The 21,684-nt window shown below is 40.8% G+C and overlaps 1 protein-coding gene across 8 annotated transcripts in view; it reads right to left on the bottom strand.

Moving 5' to 3' along the window:
* Positions 1–186: 186 nt before the first annotated feature.
* The window catches only part of Pyd (zonula occludens-like protein polychaetoid), an 89,572-nt gene continuing 68,074 nt past the window's right edge, over positions 187–21,684 (bottom strand). For 5 of the 8 annotated variants that reach the window (XM_077425827.1, XM_077425838.1, XM_077425857.1 and 2 more), the window contains 16 exons: positions 9,656–9,825; positions 9,073–9,275; positions 8,374–8,802; positions 7,928–7,994; positions 7,699–7,849; positions 7,193–7,344; positions 6,462–6,756; positions 6,099–6,270; positions 5,772–5,997; positions 5,526–5,700; positions 3,911–4,120; positions 3,413–3,760; positions 3,089–3,330; positions 2,637–2,838; positions 2,049–2,470; positions 187–1,740 (listed from right to left, as the gene is read on the bottom strand). In XM_077425827.1, the coding sequence (XP_077281953.1) occupies positions 1,737–1,740; positions 2,049–2,470; positions 2,637–2,838; positions 3,089–3,330; positions 3,413–3,760; positions 3,911–4,120; positions 5,526–5,700; positions 5,772–5,997; positions 6,099–6,270; positions 6,462–6,756; positions 7,193–7,344; positions 7,699–7,849; positions 7,928–7,994; positions 8,374–8,802; positions 9,073–9,275; positions 9,656–9,825 (3,468 nt within the window). In that variant the 3' untranslated portion in view covers positions 187–1,736. Of the gene's footprint in view, positions 1,741–2,044; positions 2,471–2,636; positions 2,839–3,088; positions 3,331–3,412; positions 3,761–3,910; positions 4,121–5,525; positions 5,701–5,771; positions 5,998–6,098; positions 6,271–6,461; positions 6,757–7,192; positions 7,345–7,698; positions 7,850–7,927; positions 7,995–8,373; positions 8,803–9,072; positions 9,276–9,655; positions 9,826–11,718; positions 13,190–15,221; positions 15,450–21,684 lie in introns of those variants that run through there. The other 3 variants (XM_077425879.1, XM_077425890.1, XM_077425902.1) reach the window with 3 other exon arrangements.

Here is a 21,684-nt window from a genome sequence, read left to right as displayed (position 1 = left end):
TATTATATTCCATAAAAAACAATTCATTTCTAATTTTCATCTCTTACTTTTACATATTAAAGAAAAGCCTGTTCCCTGTTGGGAAGGGTTAAAAATATAGTAATAGCAAAAGTCTATGTGTGTTCGTTATTGAGGAAAATATACATAATGAGATATAAAAGGTACAAATTAAAATAAATTATTAAGTTTCAAACGTTCATTAATCATGTAAGAATTACTATACATGTTTTGCCTCAATCGTACATTTCGTTCATTCTTTGATAAAAAAGCAAGATTTGTGTTCAAATGTCTATTATTTGCTCGAGTTTCTCATAACTGTCATACGGACATCACATTGGTCCTTATTAATAAATCCTACAACCTCGCTACGGTAGCGCGAGGTGAATCGCATACGTTTAAATTTAACACTCATGCATAATGATCGCGTCAATAGTAATTAAACTTATACTACTTTCGTTTAACGTATATCAAGTATATGTAACGTTACTCTCTGTCGTACTTTGTTAACAACAATATAATTTGTTTACGCTTTAATTTGTGATGTAAGGGTGTATTGTTACACGATGACACAGATTGTTTGTGATCTAACAACGCTAATTATTAATATAAGCTCTTTATGATGCCTCACCCTAATTCTAAAAAGACCATTTGGTTTACTACTAATGACGCATAATACAGTTCATAATAAATAATCATGGGCGTGCCTGACTAAAAAAAAAAGAATATTTCTCTTAAAATTTTCTTTCTTTAGAATTTCTGATTATTTATAGAGTATAGTAAGAATTGTAGTTTCTTAAATATTTCATTTATATTGACTATATTTTTATAAAAATAATAATATTAATGATAATAATTGTGTTATTATTACATGTAACATAATAAAAGCAGATATTATCAAGTATATTATAATTATTAATTTCTCGTATAATAATCATTTCCTTAAAAAATTTGAAGTCAAGCACACCCCATGCACTTGTTTAATAACAATAAAAATTTTATTAATCATTATCACATACGTCAATAATGTAGATATAATTATCGCACAAATTAAAAGCGTTTTCTATTATCTGCTTAAAAAATAAGCGGTAAGTATTGTAAACTGTTGAATACTCGCTATGATATTTATGTTAACGTTTTTCGCAACAACTTTATAAGATTGCTTTCTCTTTCTCTCTCCTACTACATCATGGTGTTATTCATCTTTCCAGCAAAAAAGCGCGAAAATATAATTAATAACTGTACAAATTTTATCAGGTGTATAGTCGACTGAGTATTGTTACGTTACATTGCACTTACAACTTATCTGTATTTAAGAATCGTTCTTAACTAACATTATTTTTATCAAACGTACACGTAATTTATGTATCACGAAAGATGATACATAAAGATATGGTAAGATTTCTTACGTACATATCGAAAAAGATAATCTTCAACATTATCTTTTTTGTCATGTAATAAAAAAAAATGTTTCGTGATACAAAATTGGTTGTTTGTGTATAAAATATTTAAGTACTTCTTCATAGGGTTAAAAAACGCTTCGTCCATTGGTACCTCCAGGATTTCTACACAAATCGAAGGTTACATTTTTTTGCCGATCTTTTGTGATATTAGCTAACGTAATTTCATTTGTTTTTTTTTTATCTACGTCTACGACATTGCACGATTCACTCCTCTGCGCAACTCCGATAGATTCGTTAATTCATCCTAATATATTAAGTCTTGCATCAGGATACACGTTAACTGCAACATACAACAATATTCCTACTGAGCTACTTTCGTTGGAATTGAGAAAAGGGACATTCGACACGTACACTCAAGATATTACAAAAATAAGAAAGAACAATTTATAATTAACATATTGTATTTTTAATTAACAGAAGAATTTCGTTTAGTTTCTCCATGTTCCAAGATTCATTTTGTGCTTTTAAAAATATCAATGCCCGTGTGCAAGGGACAAGATTAATCGTCTCACGTTCTTAAAATACGAGTTAGGTCACCGCTGGATCCTTCGGTTTTCTCTTCTAGACGAATTCTTCGCCTCTACTCACCTCATATTGTAATGATGAACCGGCTTTCGGTAGAGCTCGAAAGCGCTTCCTCTTTGCTCTCGACTACCAGCCAGGTCCAGACCGCTGGGTTCCCTATTGTGTCCAGGATTAGCGGAGGGATAGAGCGAGCTTGCGGGAGCGTGGTTATTACTGTGCATATATCCATTGTGATTCGTGCTGTTCCGGTTATGCGTTAGACCGAGACTGATTTGGCCGGTGCTATTGCTATGGGAATGCGTGGTAGTCACTGGCGGGCTCGAATGAGAATGTGTGTGACTGAGGCTGTGGCTGTGCGTCGGCGACGTGAGATGACTTAGATTGTGATGCGAATTCACGATATTGCCCTCATTGTGACGGCCGGGCGGCGGGATGTTGTAGTAATATTGACCGCTGTTGCGCTGAACGTTGCTGTTGCTTTCTACCTAAATGAAGATAAAAATTCGCGTAAGATCTCACAAAGATATCGCGACTGATCGATATTATCGCGTTTTGATCCTCATTAAATTATGAATCATCGCAGACATTGATAATAATGTAAAGAAAAAATAATCATCTTTGCAAAATTATTACAATTTATAAAATAATTACCCCATTATGCACATGCGACGTAGCGATGGAATAACTCTTCGAGTGTTGGTACGAATTACTCGCATCATTTCCGTTGTTCTCCGTTTGTCCAAGTGACGTTTGTGGTGGTCTGTAATTCTTCGGCTTCGGAGGCGGAATCGGTTTATAAGTGCCTGCTGGTTTATTTTGTGAAATTGGTATCGACTTGTAGTCGGTAGATCGGCTGTGTAACAGAAAAAAATGATAATCTCGAATTAGCTCTCATTTAGACACACTGATCACACAAAAAAGTTTGATGAAAAAAAAAATAAAAAAGATTTGAAATAAATTATATCAATAAAAGATTGCAAGGAAAAAAATTCATTAAAATATCCTTATTTTATAAAGAAAGATATAATGTATTAAGTAGTTCAAAAAGAAAAAGATGTAAACAGGAAATATATTTTAATTTGTTAGGTGTATTAAATACACACCTGTATTTGGCATAATCGGTTCGCGTTTGAGCGTCATGCGTGGAAATGGGTTGAGCTGCAGATCTAGTGAATCTGTACGGATCGTGCGCTCTCGTTGCGCTCGGTATATTACTGCTTTTGAGATCATCAGGTACATTCGGACCCAAACGACCTGTCGACGCGTTCAAATTCGCCATTCCATAGTTCACGTTCCCATTAGTATTGTTGTACGAATCGTATGAAGACATGCTGTCGTAACTTCCCTATGTAAGAAAACATAAATATATCTTATGGTCAAACAGCGCGCCTTTAAATTACGCATCTCAAAAAAGAAATATCGCTTACCGCTTTTGGCTGTGCTCGTTCGAGGGATGATGTGGCATTTGCTTTGTGGGGGGTTGCATTGATGTAATTCCCCATATCTAGAATTGAGTCGGTTTTATTCACTCCTAGACGTTCCTGAGCGGATCGCCCTATCGTTCCCCGTGGCGTATGATTAATAATCGGCTTCGCATTTCGATCAACTCGGGGTGGAAGATCCGGTGGACTATGATGAGGAGATCTAGGCTCGAAGGAGCTGCCCAGATATTCCGGCGAACCGGACTGATTGCTCCTTTGACCGGACAAAGAGAAGCCGTACTTGCTGTCCCCCATTCCGCCTTGGGACCTTCTCTTCTGCTGCTCGAACGATTGCTAGGAACGAACATATTCATTAATTAATTGTGGACGACCAAAATCGTTTACTCGTACAAAATTAATTCATTGACTCGCTAAATTTTAATTTTCCGAAAAGCTTGTAGCTTAGATCTAGTTTAGAAATTTACCGAGAATCTTACACATTACCTGATAATTTGTCGAGTACGGTGGCGGCGCAGTGGTATCGTCTTGAGTAGCAATGCTCGGATCGGAACTACTCTTTAGCCGCGACGGTGGGCCCAAAGTGCCGGGGATAACGGGCGCTGGGCTGAGCTCCAGATCGCTCTCCGGAGAGGAAGCGTAGGAGAGGCGAGAAGTCATCGGGAATAGGAAGTCATCCGAGAGGGCTTCTTCCGGCTACGATCGCAGACCACAGGACATCACGTTAGGCAAACGGTACATGTATGGTACGTGTATTAATAATCAGATGACACACTGAAGTTGTTCAGATATATTACGGCCAATAAAGTACAATGAATGAATTATTATATTTGTATGAGTATTTTGTATGAGTATCGCATTGAAATTAAATTTGTAGTATGTTTTCTTAGAAGCAACAGTTGGAACGTAAAACAGTAGTAAAGTAGAAAAATAATAGCATAATAAAGCGCGCATTCTCAGGCATGCAAAACATATGTAGAAAAGATTGTATCTTTTTCAACAAGCTTGCATTAAAAAATAAAGTATTTATAAATGTTAATCACGATGAAGGGAAAAAAGGAAAAATTATGGCAATTTTATAAATAACTTTTTAAAGTTATGTTGTTAATTAGCAAATTAATTAACAAAATAACTTTGGACTCATCTTTAAATTATATTATTAAATCTTTGCTTTTTCAACTGCTTTATAATTAAAACTGCAAAAATACTTTATTTTCTCGAGCGACTTCTCTCAACGACTAATATTGAGAGTTTCAATAAGTTGATAATTTAAAAAAAAGAAAATAGATCATACAGTCATGCAGAATAGAGAAATGCATACAAAAAGCATGCAGGATTAACCCTTTAACTGTTCCAAACGAATATGCTCACCTATTGACTTAATTGTTACTGCCATCGACATGTGTTTGCATAGTCTAATTAATGTAATTGCTTCTCTAGTAATTAATTGACATATATCGCATATCTATATAAAATATTGCGACATTGATTTACCTTGAAGACAAAAAGCGCGTTGAGTGCTAAGATATTACAATATTCCACATATATATTAACAAAATATTCTGAATGTCGCAGTTAAAGGGTTAAAGCAAGCAGGATTTATATATAGCCGAAAAATTGCTCACGGATGACGCCCGAGTTCGAAGGTGGCTGCGGAAGTGGCGGGAATTTTTCCATAAAAGATAATATTGATGACTGATGATGCAACAGAGACACATCGTGATTCTTATTCTCGTCATAATACACGTTATCATTAGGAAGCGGAGGAGGTGGGAGAGCGGGAAGTGGAGTAGGAGCGTGTATAGACGGATGCGATAGGTCCCACACCGTGTATCGGCTATATATTGGCTATAATAAACAGACCCAAATTATGACGAAGATCGCCGTGGAGTATCTATATGAGCAACGAAGAAAGATCGTGATATCCATGTGAAAAGTGAAAACAGAGAACGAGAAGAGAAAAAGAGAAGTCAAAAACCACCCCAACATATAGCTGTATCTCTCTCTGGCAGTTCTTTGTTCCAACATTTTACTTGAAGTAAAACGAAAACAGCACACGCATTCAGCAACACAATTTGTACCTTGAATCGAGTTGCTTTACCTTAGTTTGACTCATCCATAGTGAACCTTGCTGCTGGCGATCGATAAGCTCTCTCAGTTTCCGGTACCAAGCTTCCGGTGCATTGAGAGTGATTACCGCGCTAAATACGTGTCCCCAGATCTTGTCGAGTTTTTGACACTGCTCCAAAAGCTTTTTACTGCTTTTGTGGGCTGATCTGTAATCATACGTGGCATATAGAATTTGGCGAATGACGAAATCTAGATCTCATCTCGCTGCCTTTCTTACTTTGGTATGCCGGCTCTCATCTCTTTGATGATTTGCTTCGTCTCGGCCTTCAGGAAAATGACAATCGGATAAAATTGGGCGTAATTTAAGCGATCCACAGCATTCGGAGTAATGTCGAGCAACGCATGCTTGCCCCTGTCCATCACTTCTCTGATGGCACTTAGGCGAATAATGCCGGATGTTTTGGTATTCTTTCCACTACCATCCTCCATTTGACTTTCCATTTCTACAAAATATTCAATTTTCAGCAAACTACTTCAAAAGTATCATATTCACGTAAAAGTTTTTTCAATAAAAGAACTAATACAGAATGTATCCTTTACTTACGTGGAGAAGTAAACTTATCAGGGAAATCCTTTAGAAGTTTTTCCCTGGCAAGATCGGCCACGGGCCCAAAAAGAACGACGGGTCTGACAAATCCGGGATGTCTTAAAATCACGCGTTCGTAAGCGGGAAATTTGCTGACGCTATCGGAAAACACTACATCGTCCCAATGATCCTAAAAAATATAGGAGCATGAAAATTAATCTAAATCAAATATTAATATACGTACAAGTTAATCTTTTCGGTCTAATGCTTATGGCATCAAAAAACAAACCAACAAACAAAATATATAATATAAGAAACATATATTAGATTATATAAAATGTATACATATATAAATAGAAAAAGAATTTGTTGCATTCGTACCCTCCCTAACGATTTCGAGCGTCTGTGACTGTTTCTTCTCCTCCTGAAGAAGCTACCTCTGCTCTCGCTGGCGCTCATTTCTTTCTTCGTCGCGTTGAATTGAGCGGTTGCTAGCTCCTCAGCCCGAGCCTTATTAGGTATAATTCCTTTCTGTACTTCTTGATTGTTTCGCCCAATTCGGAAAACCTGCCAAGATCCTACGACGCCATTGTGAAGGGTGTCTACCACGTGAAAAACGTCGCCGCTGCGAAAACTCATCTCTCCTTTTTGCGGTTGCTCATAGTGAAAGTGAGTTCTACGGATTTTACAAAAATATACCGTCAGCTGTAATCATCTTCGATCAACTAATAAAATTAGAACTCGAACTGGAATTATATTAATAATACTGTTTTGATTGCAATTAAAATTTTTTTCTATTTTTATATTGTTATCATCATATTTTTTCATTGTATAGTTAATAAATATATATAAATAAAATTACATAATTTAATTATTGACGATCAATAATACGTCTTTGTTTTGTTTACTTTTGCATTTTAAACTTCGTTTTTTACATCATATAAAAAAATTATAAAATAATAAATTGATAATTATTTCCCACAAAAGTCGGTGATCCTATTCTAGAATAAATTAATATTCACTTTGTATACATTTATCATTCATCTTGAGATAATTTTCATCTTTATTAACATAACAAGATCAAACTTGTTATACACTTATATGTCACTTACTTTATGTGAAAAGAGTCGCCTCTTCCGGACGCAACGATTTGGTCGTATTCCTGACGACGATGTTGCACGATAAGATCGATTTGTTCTTGCAAGCTAAGAAGAAACAGTACGGCTTCTTCCCTCGTTACCTCCTTCATATCCATATCATTTATCTGTCGCAAAAATTTTTTTTGCAAATTTTTATTACTCAGATACAGAATTTATTCGAAAATCTTAATCTCTTTTAAAGATCTTTAAAAGGTCTTTGTAAAGTCTTTAGAGCAAAATGTTATCCAAATGTATATTCTCTACACTTTGTTTCAATAAAATTTAAGATTAGAATTACTATCCCAACAAAAAATTCTTTCAATACAAAAATATTGTTAGATCTATTGTTGGTAGTTGTTAGTATTGACTTTGCTTTTATTCATTTCGTCATCTTTAGAGATCTTTAGGATCTTGAAAATATGAATCTATTTTGTTTAAATGTAAAATAAGTGGTGATATGTATATATTATGTAACTGACCTTTAGAATTTTATCCCCCGGCTGAAGACCCTGAAGCGACGCAGGACTTCCCGCTTGAACTGCAGTGACGAAGACACCGGTTTCGTTGCCACCGCTTAATCGCACGCCTACGGATCCTTCCTTTTGGAATGTGATAAATCGAGGATCTGGCCTATACGTACGTAATAACAAAATGAACGTTTGTGTTGATTGGCCGCACAAGACATTGAATAAAACTTTATCTACTTACATGGGTTGTTTCGTCCGAGGCGAAACCGAGTCTTCATCGTACAATTGTCTACGTGTACTATAATAATCTATAAGAAGAAAAATAGCACGTTAGTAAAACTTCGCAGAATACACTTGATAAAATAAAATTTAAAAAAATAATAATCCTTATTATTAATATGACGTTAATTTCGGAAGCATTTTATTTATGCAATTTCAAGTAGACTATACATATATAGTATATATCTCAGAGAAAATCATAAGTCAAGATATATATTTCATTATTAAAATAGCATTAGAAGTTTAAAAAAAGATTGACATCAGATATCCAAAAATTTTCGATAAAAAATAAATAAATTTGAGATCGATCAAAAAATAATAATATAGATCTGTATTTATTAAAACTTTATTTAGAACCATATTCGAATAGGAAATGATTGAGATATGCTTGTATCACAACGCATATACCTTCCGGTCTCGGCGGAGGTGGTCTGGGTGGATCTACGGTAGGCGTAGCTGGCAGATCTAGCTGGCTCAGAGACACGTCCATCAGCGGACCCCGCGAGCGACCTCTCGGCACGAGGTTACTCTTGTCCTCCAAGGGCTGCCTCGTGGGTGGCGGAACGTATAAGTTCTGACTACTGTAACTCGCGCCCGACAGGTATTCACCGCTTTCCCCTTTACCTTGCTGCTGTACATGGCAACACGAGCTATCCCGCGTAATTACGATCGAGAGTCTGTCTTTGCACTGGTCCATCAGCTTTCTAGCTTCCTTCAGACTCATATTGTCGGCGGCGACGCTGCCTATTCGGGTTAACACGTCCCCGGTTTTCACTCCGATATTCTCTCGCGTAACCTCCTTTACGTATAATCGGCATCCCAGTACTATGCCGAAGTCTAGAAATCGAGACGGCAAATTACTACGTCTTGCCTCACGCAAGTTGCGAAGACAAACGAAGATAAAGATTACAATAAAGAGCTCGATGAAAAGCTTGAAAATTAAGTGAGAAATTGGGTCAAACATTAACTCGTAAAATCAAATGAAATTAGATTAGATTAATTGCTTTGATTGGGAAGTTGACAAAGATTCGATTGCCAAACGTATACAATATTGTTCTGAGATCCTGGAGTCATCGCGCGATTGTTACACGCCGTCTAATTACGTACCATCCTTTTTATTATTTCGCGTGAGTGTGAGCCGATGACTCTGGGGTACTCCGCTGCCTAAACAACCGGGTGAATTCGAGGAAGCTCTTCGTTTAACAACCAATAAAACGGTAGAACCGGATTCCCGCAGAATCCGCACGGCAGCCCCGTAATCGGCGCCTTCTAACGATATTCCATTGGCGGAGATGATACGGTCGTTCACTCTATAAAACGATGTATACACCCTCAAATAATGATCTTGTTAAGCGTGGAGATTATACCAAATTAAAATTAAAACCGGCGAATATAAAATTTTACTAAAAAAAAGTGACCCAAAGACTAAGGATGTATTCTTGAGTCACTTTGCGGTAAATCAATTTTCACTTTATAAGCAATTACAATTAAAAAGTTTTTATACAAATTAATTATTAATGTGACAACGAGTAAATATCAATAAATATGGATGTTATAAGATACTAAAAATAAGAGACTATAATAAATTTTATGAACTAAAAAAGAGAAACATTTCCATACGTACAAAAATTTAAAATGTATTAACAAGAATTGACTGCCATTTGCTGTGATAAATTATCAGTGAACTTACTGTAATTTTCCTTCAGCTGGACCGGGTTTGAGCACATCGGAGATCGCAATTGCCGTATCGCCATTATTGAAATGAGGATTATCGCGACCTCCTGACACAGCTATCCCAAAGCCATAACCGGAAACTCTGGTCACCTTAACGTGGTGAATCTCCCATCCTCTGTCACCAGTCTAAAATTAAAAAAAAAACATAATATTAAAAAATTGCCAATAATAAGAAAAGTTGTTTGGTGATCTTAGAATATAATCTTCCCTATCTTTCCTATCTCTCCCCCCCCCCCTAATCTCCCCTAAACAATGTCTTACTTTTATTTTATTATGTAGATGTAGAACAATAAACGTGTTAGAAGCTATCATTATTCTTTTATAACAATTTCAAATAAGCGACTAGTATCTAGTTGCTTTAATTCGTTCAAAACTGATCGAATATTTCTCTGACTAATTCTTATATACTCTTTGTAAGTTAACGATGTTTTATTTACGTATGCGCGATAATCTTGAAGCGGCCAGTATCATACATATATTACACTACCGACAACGTGTTCCTTGCTAACGCTGTGATATAAACATCTTCTTTGCAGATACGTCTAGTGATATGATCGCTACGGTCAGTCGACATACTATCATTAAACGATCACAACAATATTATGCCGAAAGGCATGCTTTCACGGTCTTACATCATCTTTTAACAATGCCAAATAGAGATAAGCACAGTTATGAATCGTATATTTAAATAAGATAATATCGTGCAAATACCAAGACACTGTCGTGTCACGCGGCACCTTAAATCATCGTGTCCCGATAACTGTACGTGAAGATATATCATAGCGTAAAATCTTTTTATTTCTGCGCCATAAGCAAGAATATTAACGAAAAGTCTGAAATCGCTATAGATTTCACAAAATTACATTCACCGAGCCTCTCTTAATTGCGTCGAAATAAAGATAAAAGTTACAAAATTTAACGGTATTCCACACAATTTATAATATATTAAACAAATTAACATTTTTTTTCTATGCACACAATGAGATAACGTTTAACCAGCGGTTAGAAGACGACAGGATCGCCTAATTGAAGGCCATAAATTCATTTTCCACGCACGTGGAAGCGACACAATGGTGCAATTATACGCATACCGCGGGGGCCCGCGTGTATTCCTAGCTCCGCGGCGTGTTTTCGTCGAAATTACACGGCCGGCTAAATTAAACGATAACCATCATCGGGCATCGAGCTGCGAGGCACGATAATTAGATTAATTATTTCGGCGAGGCGGTAACAATGAGTCGTGCGTGACCCGGCGCGTTTCGCGCCGTTAAAACTACGGCCCGAGTCCCGCAATTCGCCGCGATAAATTTAGCCCTGGACAGACTTGTGAATCACTCGACGAAGCACGTGTTACAGGGAGATCTTCTCCTGCGCGCGGGAAAGCGATCGACGGGATAATCCAATACCACGTATCAAATGGCAGAGTTATCGCCCTCGCGGACTCTATCGCGACACGTATATAGCGAAGATATTTCTAATCCCGTATTCAATCGGATACGGTGTATCTCGTGCAGGATAGGCTTGAATGGAAGTAATAATGGGAAAAAGAGAGAAACACAGAAAGAAAAAGAGAGAGAGAGAGAGAACAGATCTTAATAAACATTCCCGTTATGCATCGCAATATCATGACACCAATAAAACCAAATCGCGATGCATTGCGTCGATCACTCACGACTTTCAGGCATACCTCGATTCTCCCTCGTTCATAAATTTGCATGTAAAGATACGCGCAGCGTCTTACAAATGGTTACCGATGCAAATCGAATCCTCAGAGGATCGATCCGCGACGCCCGATCGGATCGCTCCAAAATATCGAGCCCAAACGTTAATTTGCTCTCGGCACACATGTCGCGCGACGAGATGGACATCGCGCGACAATATCGAGCGACTTCGATCGGGGATCGCGGGGCAGAATCTCATTCGAATTCGCCAAGAATAATTCGAGGACGGAGATACGACCGTGCGAATGTTTACACAGCCTTTCCGTATCGGGTTTAAAGATCTCGGGGGATGCGCTACCTGGCCGTCGAACCCGCCGGAGGAGTTCTGCATCGTGCCGTGGGTCGACGAGGTCGAATTCGGCGGCGATCCGGAATTTCCCACGTGACAGCCCACGCCGCCGCCTCCTCCGCCGCTGCCACTTCCGCCACTTCCGCCGCCGACGACCCCGACGACGTTGTTATCGCCCCTGTCCATCCTCTTGCGTAAAAGACGTTCCCTATCCTCCTCGCGCACCACCAGGACGATTCTCTCACGGGCCGCTCCCTCGCGCACTTCCGCCGATCATTCGCGATCCCTCAAGCATCTCCTCCCTCGGACGTTTCGCGCTTTCACGTGGAACCACGTGGGATCGATGTGGAATGGTATTCGCGTCGCGGACAACTCCGTCGCGATCGCATCGTTGCGCACGACGCGATCGCCGATCGACTGGCTGGCGCGACTCTTGCGCAAAGGCGACCGCTGCGCGTTTTTCTGCGCGTTAAACAGAAAAATGTAATTGTGCGGCGATCATATCAACGTTACGGTCCTTTCGTCATCGATGTTTTCCGTTGGAAAGGAGAGACCGCGTTTGACGCTCGAATATTCGATGTGAATAGCGATGCCTCTTGATGTCTCTCGATATCTTTGTAGAAAGTAATATCTCGAAGGATCGTTGCTCCGGAATCTGCAGAGATCAATTTGCGCGCTGCGTTCGACGTTGTGCAACACTAATGACCAACAATCAAAATAGACGTTCGCCGTCTCCTAGATTTCGTTATTGTTCGAGCTTCGTCTCTGAGAAACATCGACTTTCCCTCCGCCTCCCCTTCTTCTCAACGCGACTATTTGCACCGTTTTGCAATATTGACAAGACCCGACGACGATGACGCACGACGCACGAGTGTCAAGTGTGTAGCGCGTAGAGGAGAAGAATCCCGCTTTATTATATACAATAAAATCCGCAAAACTCGCAAAGCAAACAAGTAAAGGCGTTTTAAATACGTGGACTAAATAGACCAAGTCTTGGCTCGCGAGAGAAAACGCCCTTAATACGTATCGCTTCGAGCCGAGGTTAATTCAAGCAGACGTTAATTTTTAGAACTGACTCCGCAACTTATGGATATGCAAATACTTGGGCGATTTCTCCGAATGCCATGCACGCCTCTCTCTTTCTCAGGCTTCATTTGAGATCACCTCGATGCCGATCGAAGAAATCGAAGAAACGCGCGGCTTATCCTCGACGCGAAGTCGCGCACTTGCACTCGCGTCCGAGAGGTCCTCGCTCGCGAATCACGATCGGGACGAATCTCATCGCGGTCGCGGACGGCGGAGAACCTCGTGGTCCGAGATTCGCGACTGACCCGTTTTTCTCTCGTCGCTCGTCGCGATTTTCCTTTCTTCGTTCGCGCCGTTCTCCGCGCGCGAGACTCGACACTCGCTCCCGTTCGCCTTGCTCGGTCACGCAGCCACGGCTTCACGACGCGGCAGCAACCTCGTCGTTTCTCGTTCGTGCACGCCTCTTTTTCTTCCCTCGCACGCCGGGCTTCGGACGCGCGACGTAGCGCGAAGCGCTCGATTTCGTTCGGAGAGACCACGCGGACCGCCGCGGCGGCCCCTCGTACGCCTCGATCTCGAGAGAATCGAATCCCGGAGACTCCGGTTGCTGCCCCAAGTGAGATTTACTTCCAGCGAATTCGGAGCTAAATTCGAAGCTAAATTTCCTGCCGCTCCCACTGATATTTCTAGCCCTTCCGCGAACTGAAATTGCGATTTTCTCTCGCGGATTCGCTCCGGTCTTAATCGACGAAACGTACAAATACACGCGGCGCGTAAATTTATCTCGGAAAAATTATCCGTTCTCTATTAACAATTTTCCCGCTTAAAGAGTGACTCTGAAATAAAGAAAAAGAAACGTGTGGAATCCCATAAGCAACAAAGAACGTTTGGACAAATCAAAGTATTTTTCGAATACTTTGATTATACAGGAATATTCTGAGCTACGTACTTTGTTCACGTTTCTTTCTATATAATTTTAATAAAAATTTATTTCACGTGATGTTTTGACAGTGACTTGTTGCTTCTACTAGCTCTTTAAGATTCAGAATGCTCTCCGTCCTTTATTTCATTGATCATTCTTGTCCTCGATCGAAGGAAGGAAACCATCGACCGCATTGAATGATGCACATTCCAATCGCAAGACGCTTCTCAAGTCAATTATTTCGCCTCTATTCCCACGATTCGGAATAACGTTCCTTTCTTTATTCACGGAGATTTCTTTTTCGAAGAAGAATCTTATCGATCGAAAACGATTGTTTGGCCGAAGAATGTACTCCTCTACTTGGCGTAATTACGGAGAGACACTCGGTGCGTCGGCGTCGTGCCGAAAATCATCGTCACTCTGCGAGTTCTGCGAATTTCGTATAATTATGGAATTCTTCTTCGTCGTGCTGCGAATTCTTGCCGATATTACGAAACGGCAGGAATAATTTCGTGTAAAAGAGACAGGCAGAGAGAAAAATCGACGTTTCGATGATAAATATAACTGAATAAAATCGTATCGGCGAACATCCATCCTGATATACGTCAAAGTAACGCAAGGAAATTCGATTTCGGTAACGAGAGCGGCTTCGAACGGCGTATATATAATTATGACGACGATACGGCCCTTTCCCGAGGAATCCCTCGTCTCGAGGAACTTCTCTCTTTCGCTTCTCCCTCACGCGGCACAGAAATACACCGCGCCCCGCGCCGCCGCCGTCACCGCCGCCGTCGCCACTGCCGACCGGAAGCGCATTTCCAAAAACTCGCTGAAGGCCGTCGACACAAAAACAGGTTCCCGGCCGAGCGGCTACCCGCGCCGCCCCACGGTTGCCCGAAACGAAACCGCCTAAACCGGACCGCGATTTAAATCGCCGATGCCGAACCGGGACGATCTCGGTTCGTCCTCGCCTAGGCTCGCCGATCTGCTCGATCGCGATCGCATCACCGTCGAGACGCGCCCGATATATATGTCTCGCCGGCCTTGGAAAGGCGCGACTCAAATTCGCCGTCCGAATTCGTCGAAAATCACACGAGGATGCGAAACTCGAATCCGGAGTTGCGAGACACTCTCGGCTCCTCTCGAGACCCACGTATCCAGCTCTCTCGAGATCGCAAATCGGTTTCGCACCTCATCCAGCGTTTCGCGTTTAGAGCGCGGATCGCGTACCGTTCTCCTCTTGTGAATCAAGTATACGCGACAGGCCGACCGTAACGAAAATGCATGCTGAATCGATCACGACGAGTAACGTGCTCCGGTGATCCTTCATTGATTTCACGTCCGCGATACCGATATATATATATATATCTGGCACACTGTCCACACCGCGCAATTGCACACGCACGTATACACGCTTCACCACTGCATCACGTTCCACGGATGCAGATGCACGTTCTCGTGTGCCGCACGCGCGTGCACACGGCCTTCGCGTGCGTACGCGACGATCCAACATCCAACGCGGCGGTAGCCGCCTCTGCGAACCCTTCCCAAGATCGTCCTTTACCTCTCGCTACTGTCTGAGATCTCGACTGAGAGACCGGATTTTCGGGAACTAGAACCGATGGACACGGGGGTCCTTTTGCCAGGTGCGAAAAAGGAAAAGAAAGAGAAAGAGAGTCCTGGCGACGAACGCGTTCGGTTTCTCTATCGCCAGGTCGACTGGCCGAGGTAGAATCGGCCGAGGACTGCAGGGACGCAGAAGGACGGAGCGGTGACGGAGGAGAGACGGCGGTGTTTAACACACAAGAGTGGTGCGAGAGATGGAGAGAGAAAGAGAGTGGGAAAAAGGGGGAGATGGAAGAGGAGGGTGGAAAGAGAGAGGAGAGAAGGGCGAAGAGAGGAGGATTGGGTTCGAGAGCGTGCCGACACCGGTTTTGCCTGGTCGGTTCGCTTAGTTGGCAAGACTACAGGTAGAGGTCGGCTTCAACATCTTACCCTTTTGTATGTGTGTGTGCGTGTGTGTGGGTATGCGTGTACGCGTGTGTTTGTGGGTATTGTGTGGACACGAGCGTTGTGCGCCCGTGGGTGAGCGTGTGGGCGCGTGTGTACGAGCGTGTACGCACGCGGGGCCCCGGCTATGAGACATTAACTGGAATATGACACACCTTACACCAGCTGGAATTCTGCTTGTCGCGGCCCAGGGGTATCCGCTTTCCGTTTCTCTATTCTTTGTCCTCGAGCCATCGCGCGACCGGGCGGGATCATCCGGGCAAAATCGCCGCCGAGTTCCAGACGAGCGCGATACGAGACATGAGACCCGCCGCGCCGCCGTCACGTTTCGGCCGTATTTAATTGCGCTTTCCGCGTTTCAATTAAAACGGACACGTATATACATTCGGAATTTGGCGGAAGGGAGAACGGCGCGGAGGTGGAATGGGAAATGCAGCTGAAAAGACCCACGGACGACACAGACCCGTTCCATTTGAATCTTTTGCCCGATAGCAGACCGATGGATCAAACGTATAAAAATATTTAGCCCTCGAGGAATTAGAACGCTATTGATATGTTCGAGAAAATCTTACTTTAAAGAATCGCCAATTAAAATCTCGGTATAATAAAAATGCATTTTGAATTCATTAACGATATAGAGATCTCATTACTGGTACTTCACTTTCGAACGTTATTTCATATTAGTAGCATCGAAATTATTTTTTCAAGGAATTCTCTAATTAATATTTTTGCATTAAACTGGAGCAGTAATTTGCAGGAAATTACTTTGGACTTTCTACATCTTAATGCTATCTCTTTTCTTTTTCCTCTTGTTTCTCCTCTTTGACTAGCGGTATCTGAATACTTAGCCGCTTCGTTAAATATAGAAAGCCTAAAGAGGTGCAGCTGAAAAGAGCGGACCTTATGATTCCATAAACGGAATGAAAGTTGACCTTGAACGGTCAGAAAAACGTATGATGGAAGAAATGTGTGTTCTGACGCCATATGGCCGGTTCAAAGACCGGCAAGTGCAAGATCCTAAGCACAGTGGGACCGATAGATTTACGAGATTAATAACGTTATTTCCTTACCGCGTGAGAGATCGGGACTGTGTGTGTGACGCTATTTACTTTCCTACGATATATCATCCACGCAAGAAACTACTGTTCAAGGTCTGATAAAACTGTCGCAATCTCGAAACATCAGAATTTTTAAAGACCCGCGCCGATAAATTCTTCGTAATACGTCGCTCGTAACATTTTCTTCTATCCTTCTACAGGTCAGATTTGTGGAGCACATATTTGCGAGGAGCGTGTGAATGTGTATGCGTATGCGCGTAAACTTGCAATATACTTCGCTATTTAAATGTTATATATCTTGAATTCACTCTCGTTCTCTCCGCCGAAGCGGAGCCGCGGGTTTCCGGCGCGCGTTTCCAGAAAGAAAGTCGTTCTAATGCAGCTCCCATTCGGCGCGATCGGAAACGACGGCTGCCCGATGATTCATAAACTTTCGTAAACTCGTATATAACAACGCTCTCAGAGCGAGATCACGCGGTGAAACAAATCGCGGCGCGGTATCGTTCCGTCGCGATCGGTGTAGATTACGCCTCGCGCGCTTTATATACCGATGAGAAAAATCGCGCTCGCTTCCTACACTGCGCGCCTCATTACGTATGAATCTGATTAACCATCGCGCTGAATCCGGACGAACGGATAACGGATTTGAAAGGGAAAATCCGACGAGAGAGAGAGGGGGCTGCCCGTACTACTTTTCGACCGTGTCGAGACGAGAATATGAATCGCGCCGCGTGTGAAACGAGGAATGCGAAGACGGTTACCACTCGTTTGTAAGTACGTCTTTTTTTGCGCCGCGATTCAAGCCGTTTCGAAAGAATTTCCGATGAAACGGCAGATTTTTCTCATGAAATATCCATTATCTCACAATGCATTTCCACCGAAAGCAGAAGCGCACAAAGGAAGATTACACGAAACTAAGAATTTTTATACATAACGCACGCAAGATTTGACAAAGAAACTCTCTTCTCTCTGAAGTCGTATCGAAAAATGATCGCGATGATAACGTTAAGTGGATTATTCTGTATAAAATCGCAACACCAAGATAACTCAGTTATCTGGACAATGAAGATATTTAAAGTGGCAACTTGCGAGTATGAGTATAGACCTTGAATTATGGGATTAAATATATGAAGTACACGTAACGTAAGCGTGCAGGCAAGCAACCTTGCAGTCGCGCCGAGCAAATGTTTAGGAATGTAAAACGTTCGTGGATACGTATATACACGACCAGCGCATGATTCAAGCATCCAGAAAAATTCTGCCGCGCGTCGTGCCGCAGAAGGAAAACCGGATCCCAGAATCGTTACCGATCGCTTTAGAATAATCGCTAGATATATTATGCCGACGTCGTGTCGTCCAATCACCGTCAATTCCGCTGTATACGATGCAAGAGACGTAAAAATGCCGACGTAACGTAACGCGCGACGTAATTCGAAAATCGGTGACTATCCAGCAGCGTTAATCTATTGCGGCATTCCGCTCGCGAGCGAACAACACATGCACGCGAGAGCGCGTGAAATGCGAAGGAGCGATGAAAGTCGCGGCGAGACGACCGGGCACGCTCGATTTGCCAAGGAGCAACGTCATTCACAAGAGCGAGAAAGAAAATCTTTCGTCAACTCCCTTTGCGGGCAAAAACCTATCGCCAACTTCGGCCCCCGACCAATCTTGAGGACATTTCCTGTGGAATGCGCGCGATTCAGGTAGACCTAGGTACCTGCCGCGGGCGGCAGGTAGCCGGCTTCAACCTTAGCAGCCGGACGGAAGATAAGGCGACACGAGGGCGTGGTGCGTATTTGAAGATCTCTCGTCTTATACCGGGTGTTCGGCCTCTACTGGATTATTATATTCTAATAATGTGAAGGAACATAGAAGAGGGGGGGATAATAACCCGCTGATTGCGTCTTGACTTGTAATTAGACGCGCAATTTCGCGCCTTGCGTCTGCTATGTTCGCATATATTAGATTAGAGTTTTACTTGCTGAATAATCTAATCTAAACACGAATTACATAAATCCCACTCTCTCTCTGTAAATGATGTAAAAAAAGAATATCGAAACTTATTGGACGAACTGTAATATGTGTGACAAAATTAAATCAATCTAGTTACCACACTTTTAACAGAAAAGACCGAATTGTAATAACGAGATAGCGTATAATAAATATAAATTTATAAATTTATAAATTTATAAATTTAAAGAAGTGTATCCCATATATTAGTATTATGTTATGTGTTCTTCATCTCGTTTTCTAGAAGAAATAATAAAATATAATGATATTCGTAGAGAACGATATTCACAGTCGGATTTCGTATTTAAGATCGTTGTAAATAGTTTGTAAACTCGATCTTAGGCAGTCTTAAGATTCCACCCAACTAATGAAATAACCGTATAGCATTTCTCGAGAATAAAATCGGGCTAACCATAAAATAGCATTTAAATCTAAGCTGCGCAGCTTAGCATTGAGTTGGTTCTTTCTGAACGATGTCGAGTTTTCCTCGAGATCGGAGATTCTAGGACACGTTGTACAGCTGTCACGTTGACCTCCCCGCATTTTCACTTGTCCGTTCGTTTACCTGTGCATTTAATGCGATTGGCAGCGTATGCTAGCCAACACGACCGCGGTCATTGTGCTACAAGATAAGTAGGGATGACACGTCAATAGAATCCCTCTCATACCTTATTCTTGATATATTTTTATTTCGATCTATTTTGAACAGGAGGTTGGGTAAGTTACTTTTTTTTTTAACCAAGTTAAGTTAAAGTTAACAGCCTTGAAAATTTAACTTAGTTAAGATACAAGTTAACCCATAATGAAATTAATTAAATTAAAAGTTAAGTTAATAATAAAAAGTAATTAACAAGTTAAAAGTTTTAATTTTTTAATTTCGTGATTTCTAATGGGTTTCACAGTCTTACAAATAACGGAAATAACAAACGTCACTTTATTTATTATATACTTTTGAAAAGAGAGAGAGAGAGAGAGAGAGAGAGAGAGAGAGAGAGAGAGAGAGAAAAAAGTGAAACAACATACTTTACATATTATTATAATTAATAATTCACCTTGATGTGCGTTTTCAAATTCGAGTTTGAAGACACTGATGCCGATATGTATTTTTTCTTGGGATACCTATACATAACGAACACTGAAATGACAATTTTCCGGTTATTTTATCATGAATATCGACGTCAAAAGAATCGCGATGGTAGAAGAAGAATGGCATGCTTTCGCGATCGACGCGTGGATTGCGACTTTTTCGTTCGACGTAGACGAATTAGATTCGTCATCACTCATTGCAGTAATTGCGTTTTTAGTTTTTAGTGTTTTAACACAAAATCTCAGAGACTCGCGATCACTCGCAATGACTGCGACCACGCGTAAATTGCGTGAATTTCACAATCAGCGTTTGGCGTAAACTGTAAAGAGATGGAAGCCAGATCGACTATACTGCGTTTAGTGCGTTCACGGAGATAATAGTGCTGCGACTAGCCGGACTAGCCTAATACGAAATGGGCCATTCTGAGCTTTGTGATTGGTCAATTCTTAAATTCTAGAAGCATACAACCAATCACACTACACGGAATATGGCTCGTTTTGTATGTAAACAAATTCACAGTTGAGTTCGAGAATCAAGGCCTTATACTGTTAAGCCCGGTGTCAACGATGCTATAGAACTGTGTCCAAGTTTCGGTTTAAGCCAATGAAACTGCTACTTTTCTGTAAAGAGCTCCAAGTTGATTGGCTTAAATCGAAACTTGGACACAGTTCTTGCATCGTGGACACCGGGCTTAAGACCAGTATTCATAGTCGGATCTTAAGTACAATCTTAAGATGTTATGAATCACAATCACAGAGCCGTATTAAAAAAGTTAAATTAAAAGTTTTTAACTTTTTTAACTTAACTTAAAATTTTTAACTTAACTTAGTTACATTTTTTAGACTCTTAACTTTTAACTTAACTTATAGTTACATTTTATCGGTAACTATTGATAAAATGTAACTATAAGTTAAGTTAAAAGTTAAGAGTCTAAAAAATGTAACTAAGTTAAGTTAAAAATATTTAACTTTTTAACTTTTTAACTCAACTTTTATCTTTTTAACTAGACACTACCCAACCCTGATTTTGAAACTTCCGAAAGCGTACGTGAGACTAGAGAATTATTTGAGATTTTCTCATAGGCATAAAAATTTAAGTACTAATATACTTTGTTGGCATGCCGCACTCGAAACAAATATCTATGCAAATACCTTTTTCCTGATACAAAATTATTTATAGATTTAATTACAGATTTAATTAGTTACAGATTTAATTGCAGGATTTGAGACAGATTTTTCGATCTTCAATCAAGCGTTTCTTACTCACTTTAATGAATGCTGCCAAGAATTTCTTTTCGCGACATCGAATATACAAATTTTTGATAGTGAAAAGAAGCGGCGTTGAAAGTGTTAACAAGGTAAAGTAAAAGCGCAGTAATTATTGCGGCGTCGTTGGAAAATCGCGAGATATAGAATGCATATTTCACACACCTGTCGACACTTGTCAAAACTTGTTAGAAACATTCTGCCTACGACATTACGCTTTCATTCTTTCACCTTCTTTTTTTAGCTGCTTTTATGGGATTATACCTACATAATTAAACCAAAATCCAACACGGAGCGCGGTTCTATTCAGGTCTATTTATGCCGCGTTCGTTAAAGCGCGGTAGCTCTCTTGTTGTTCTCAACATTTTTTTTGCGATACTCCTTTTGTCAATTTTTCATATTTAAAAATATGTAGAAACGAAGGTCCCTGATTAAAAAGACACGTTAAAGCAAGTTAGGCGCTCATTTAAACTCGGACTTACGCGATGAATCCCATAACGGAAACGAACAGAGCAGATCACCATAATTAAACACGTGTGCTCTTTTTTGGATTTCCTGCCCTCTTTATGCAAATATATACCTACAACATGTTTTGGA

Source organism: Temnothorax americanus, unplaced genomic scaffold (genome assembly GCF_048541705.1).
Source record: "Temnothorax americanus isolate GAGA-0224 unplaced genomic scaffold, ASM4854170v1 Scaffold11, whole genome shotgun sequence".
NCBI classification, from domain to species: domain Eukaryota; kingdom Metazoa; phylum Arthropoda; class Insecta; order Hymenoptera; family Formicidae; genus Temnothorax; species Temnothorax americanus.
Note: the sequence above shows the minus strand (reverse complement) of the source record. Positions and strands in the feature narration are given on the sequence as shown.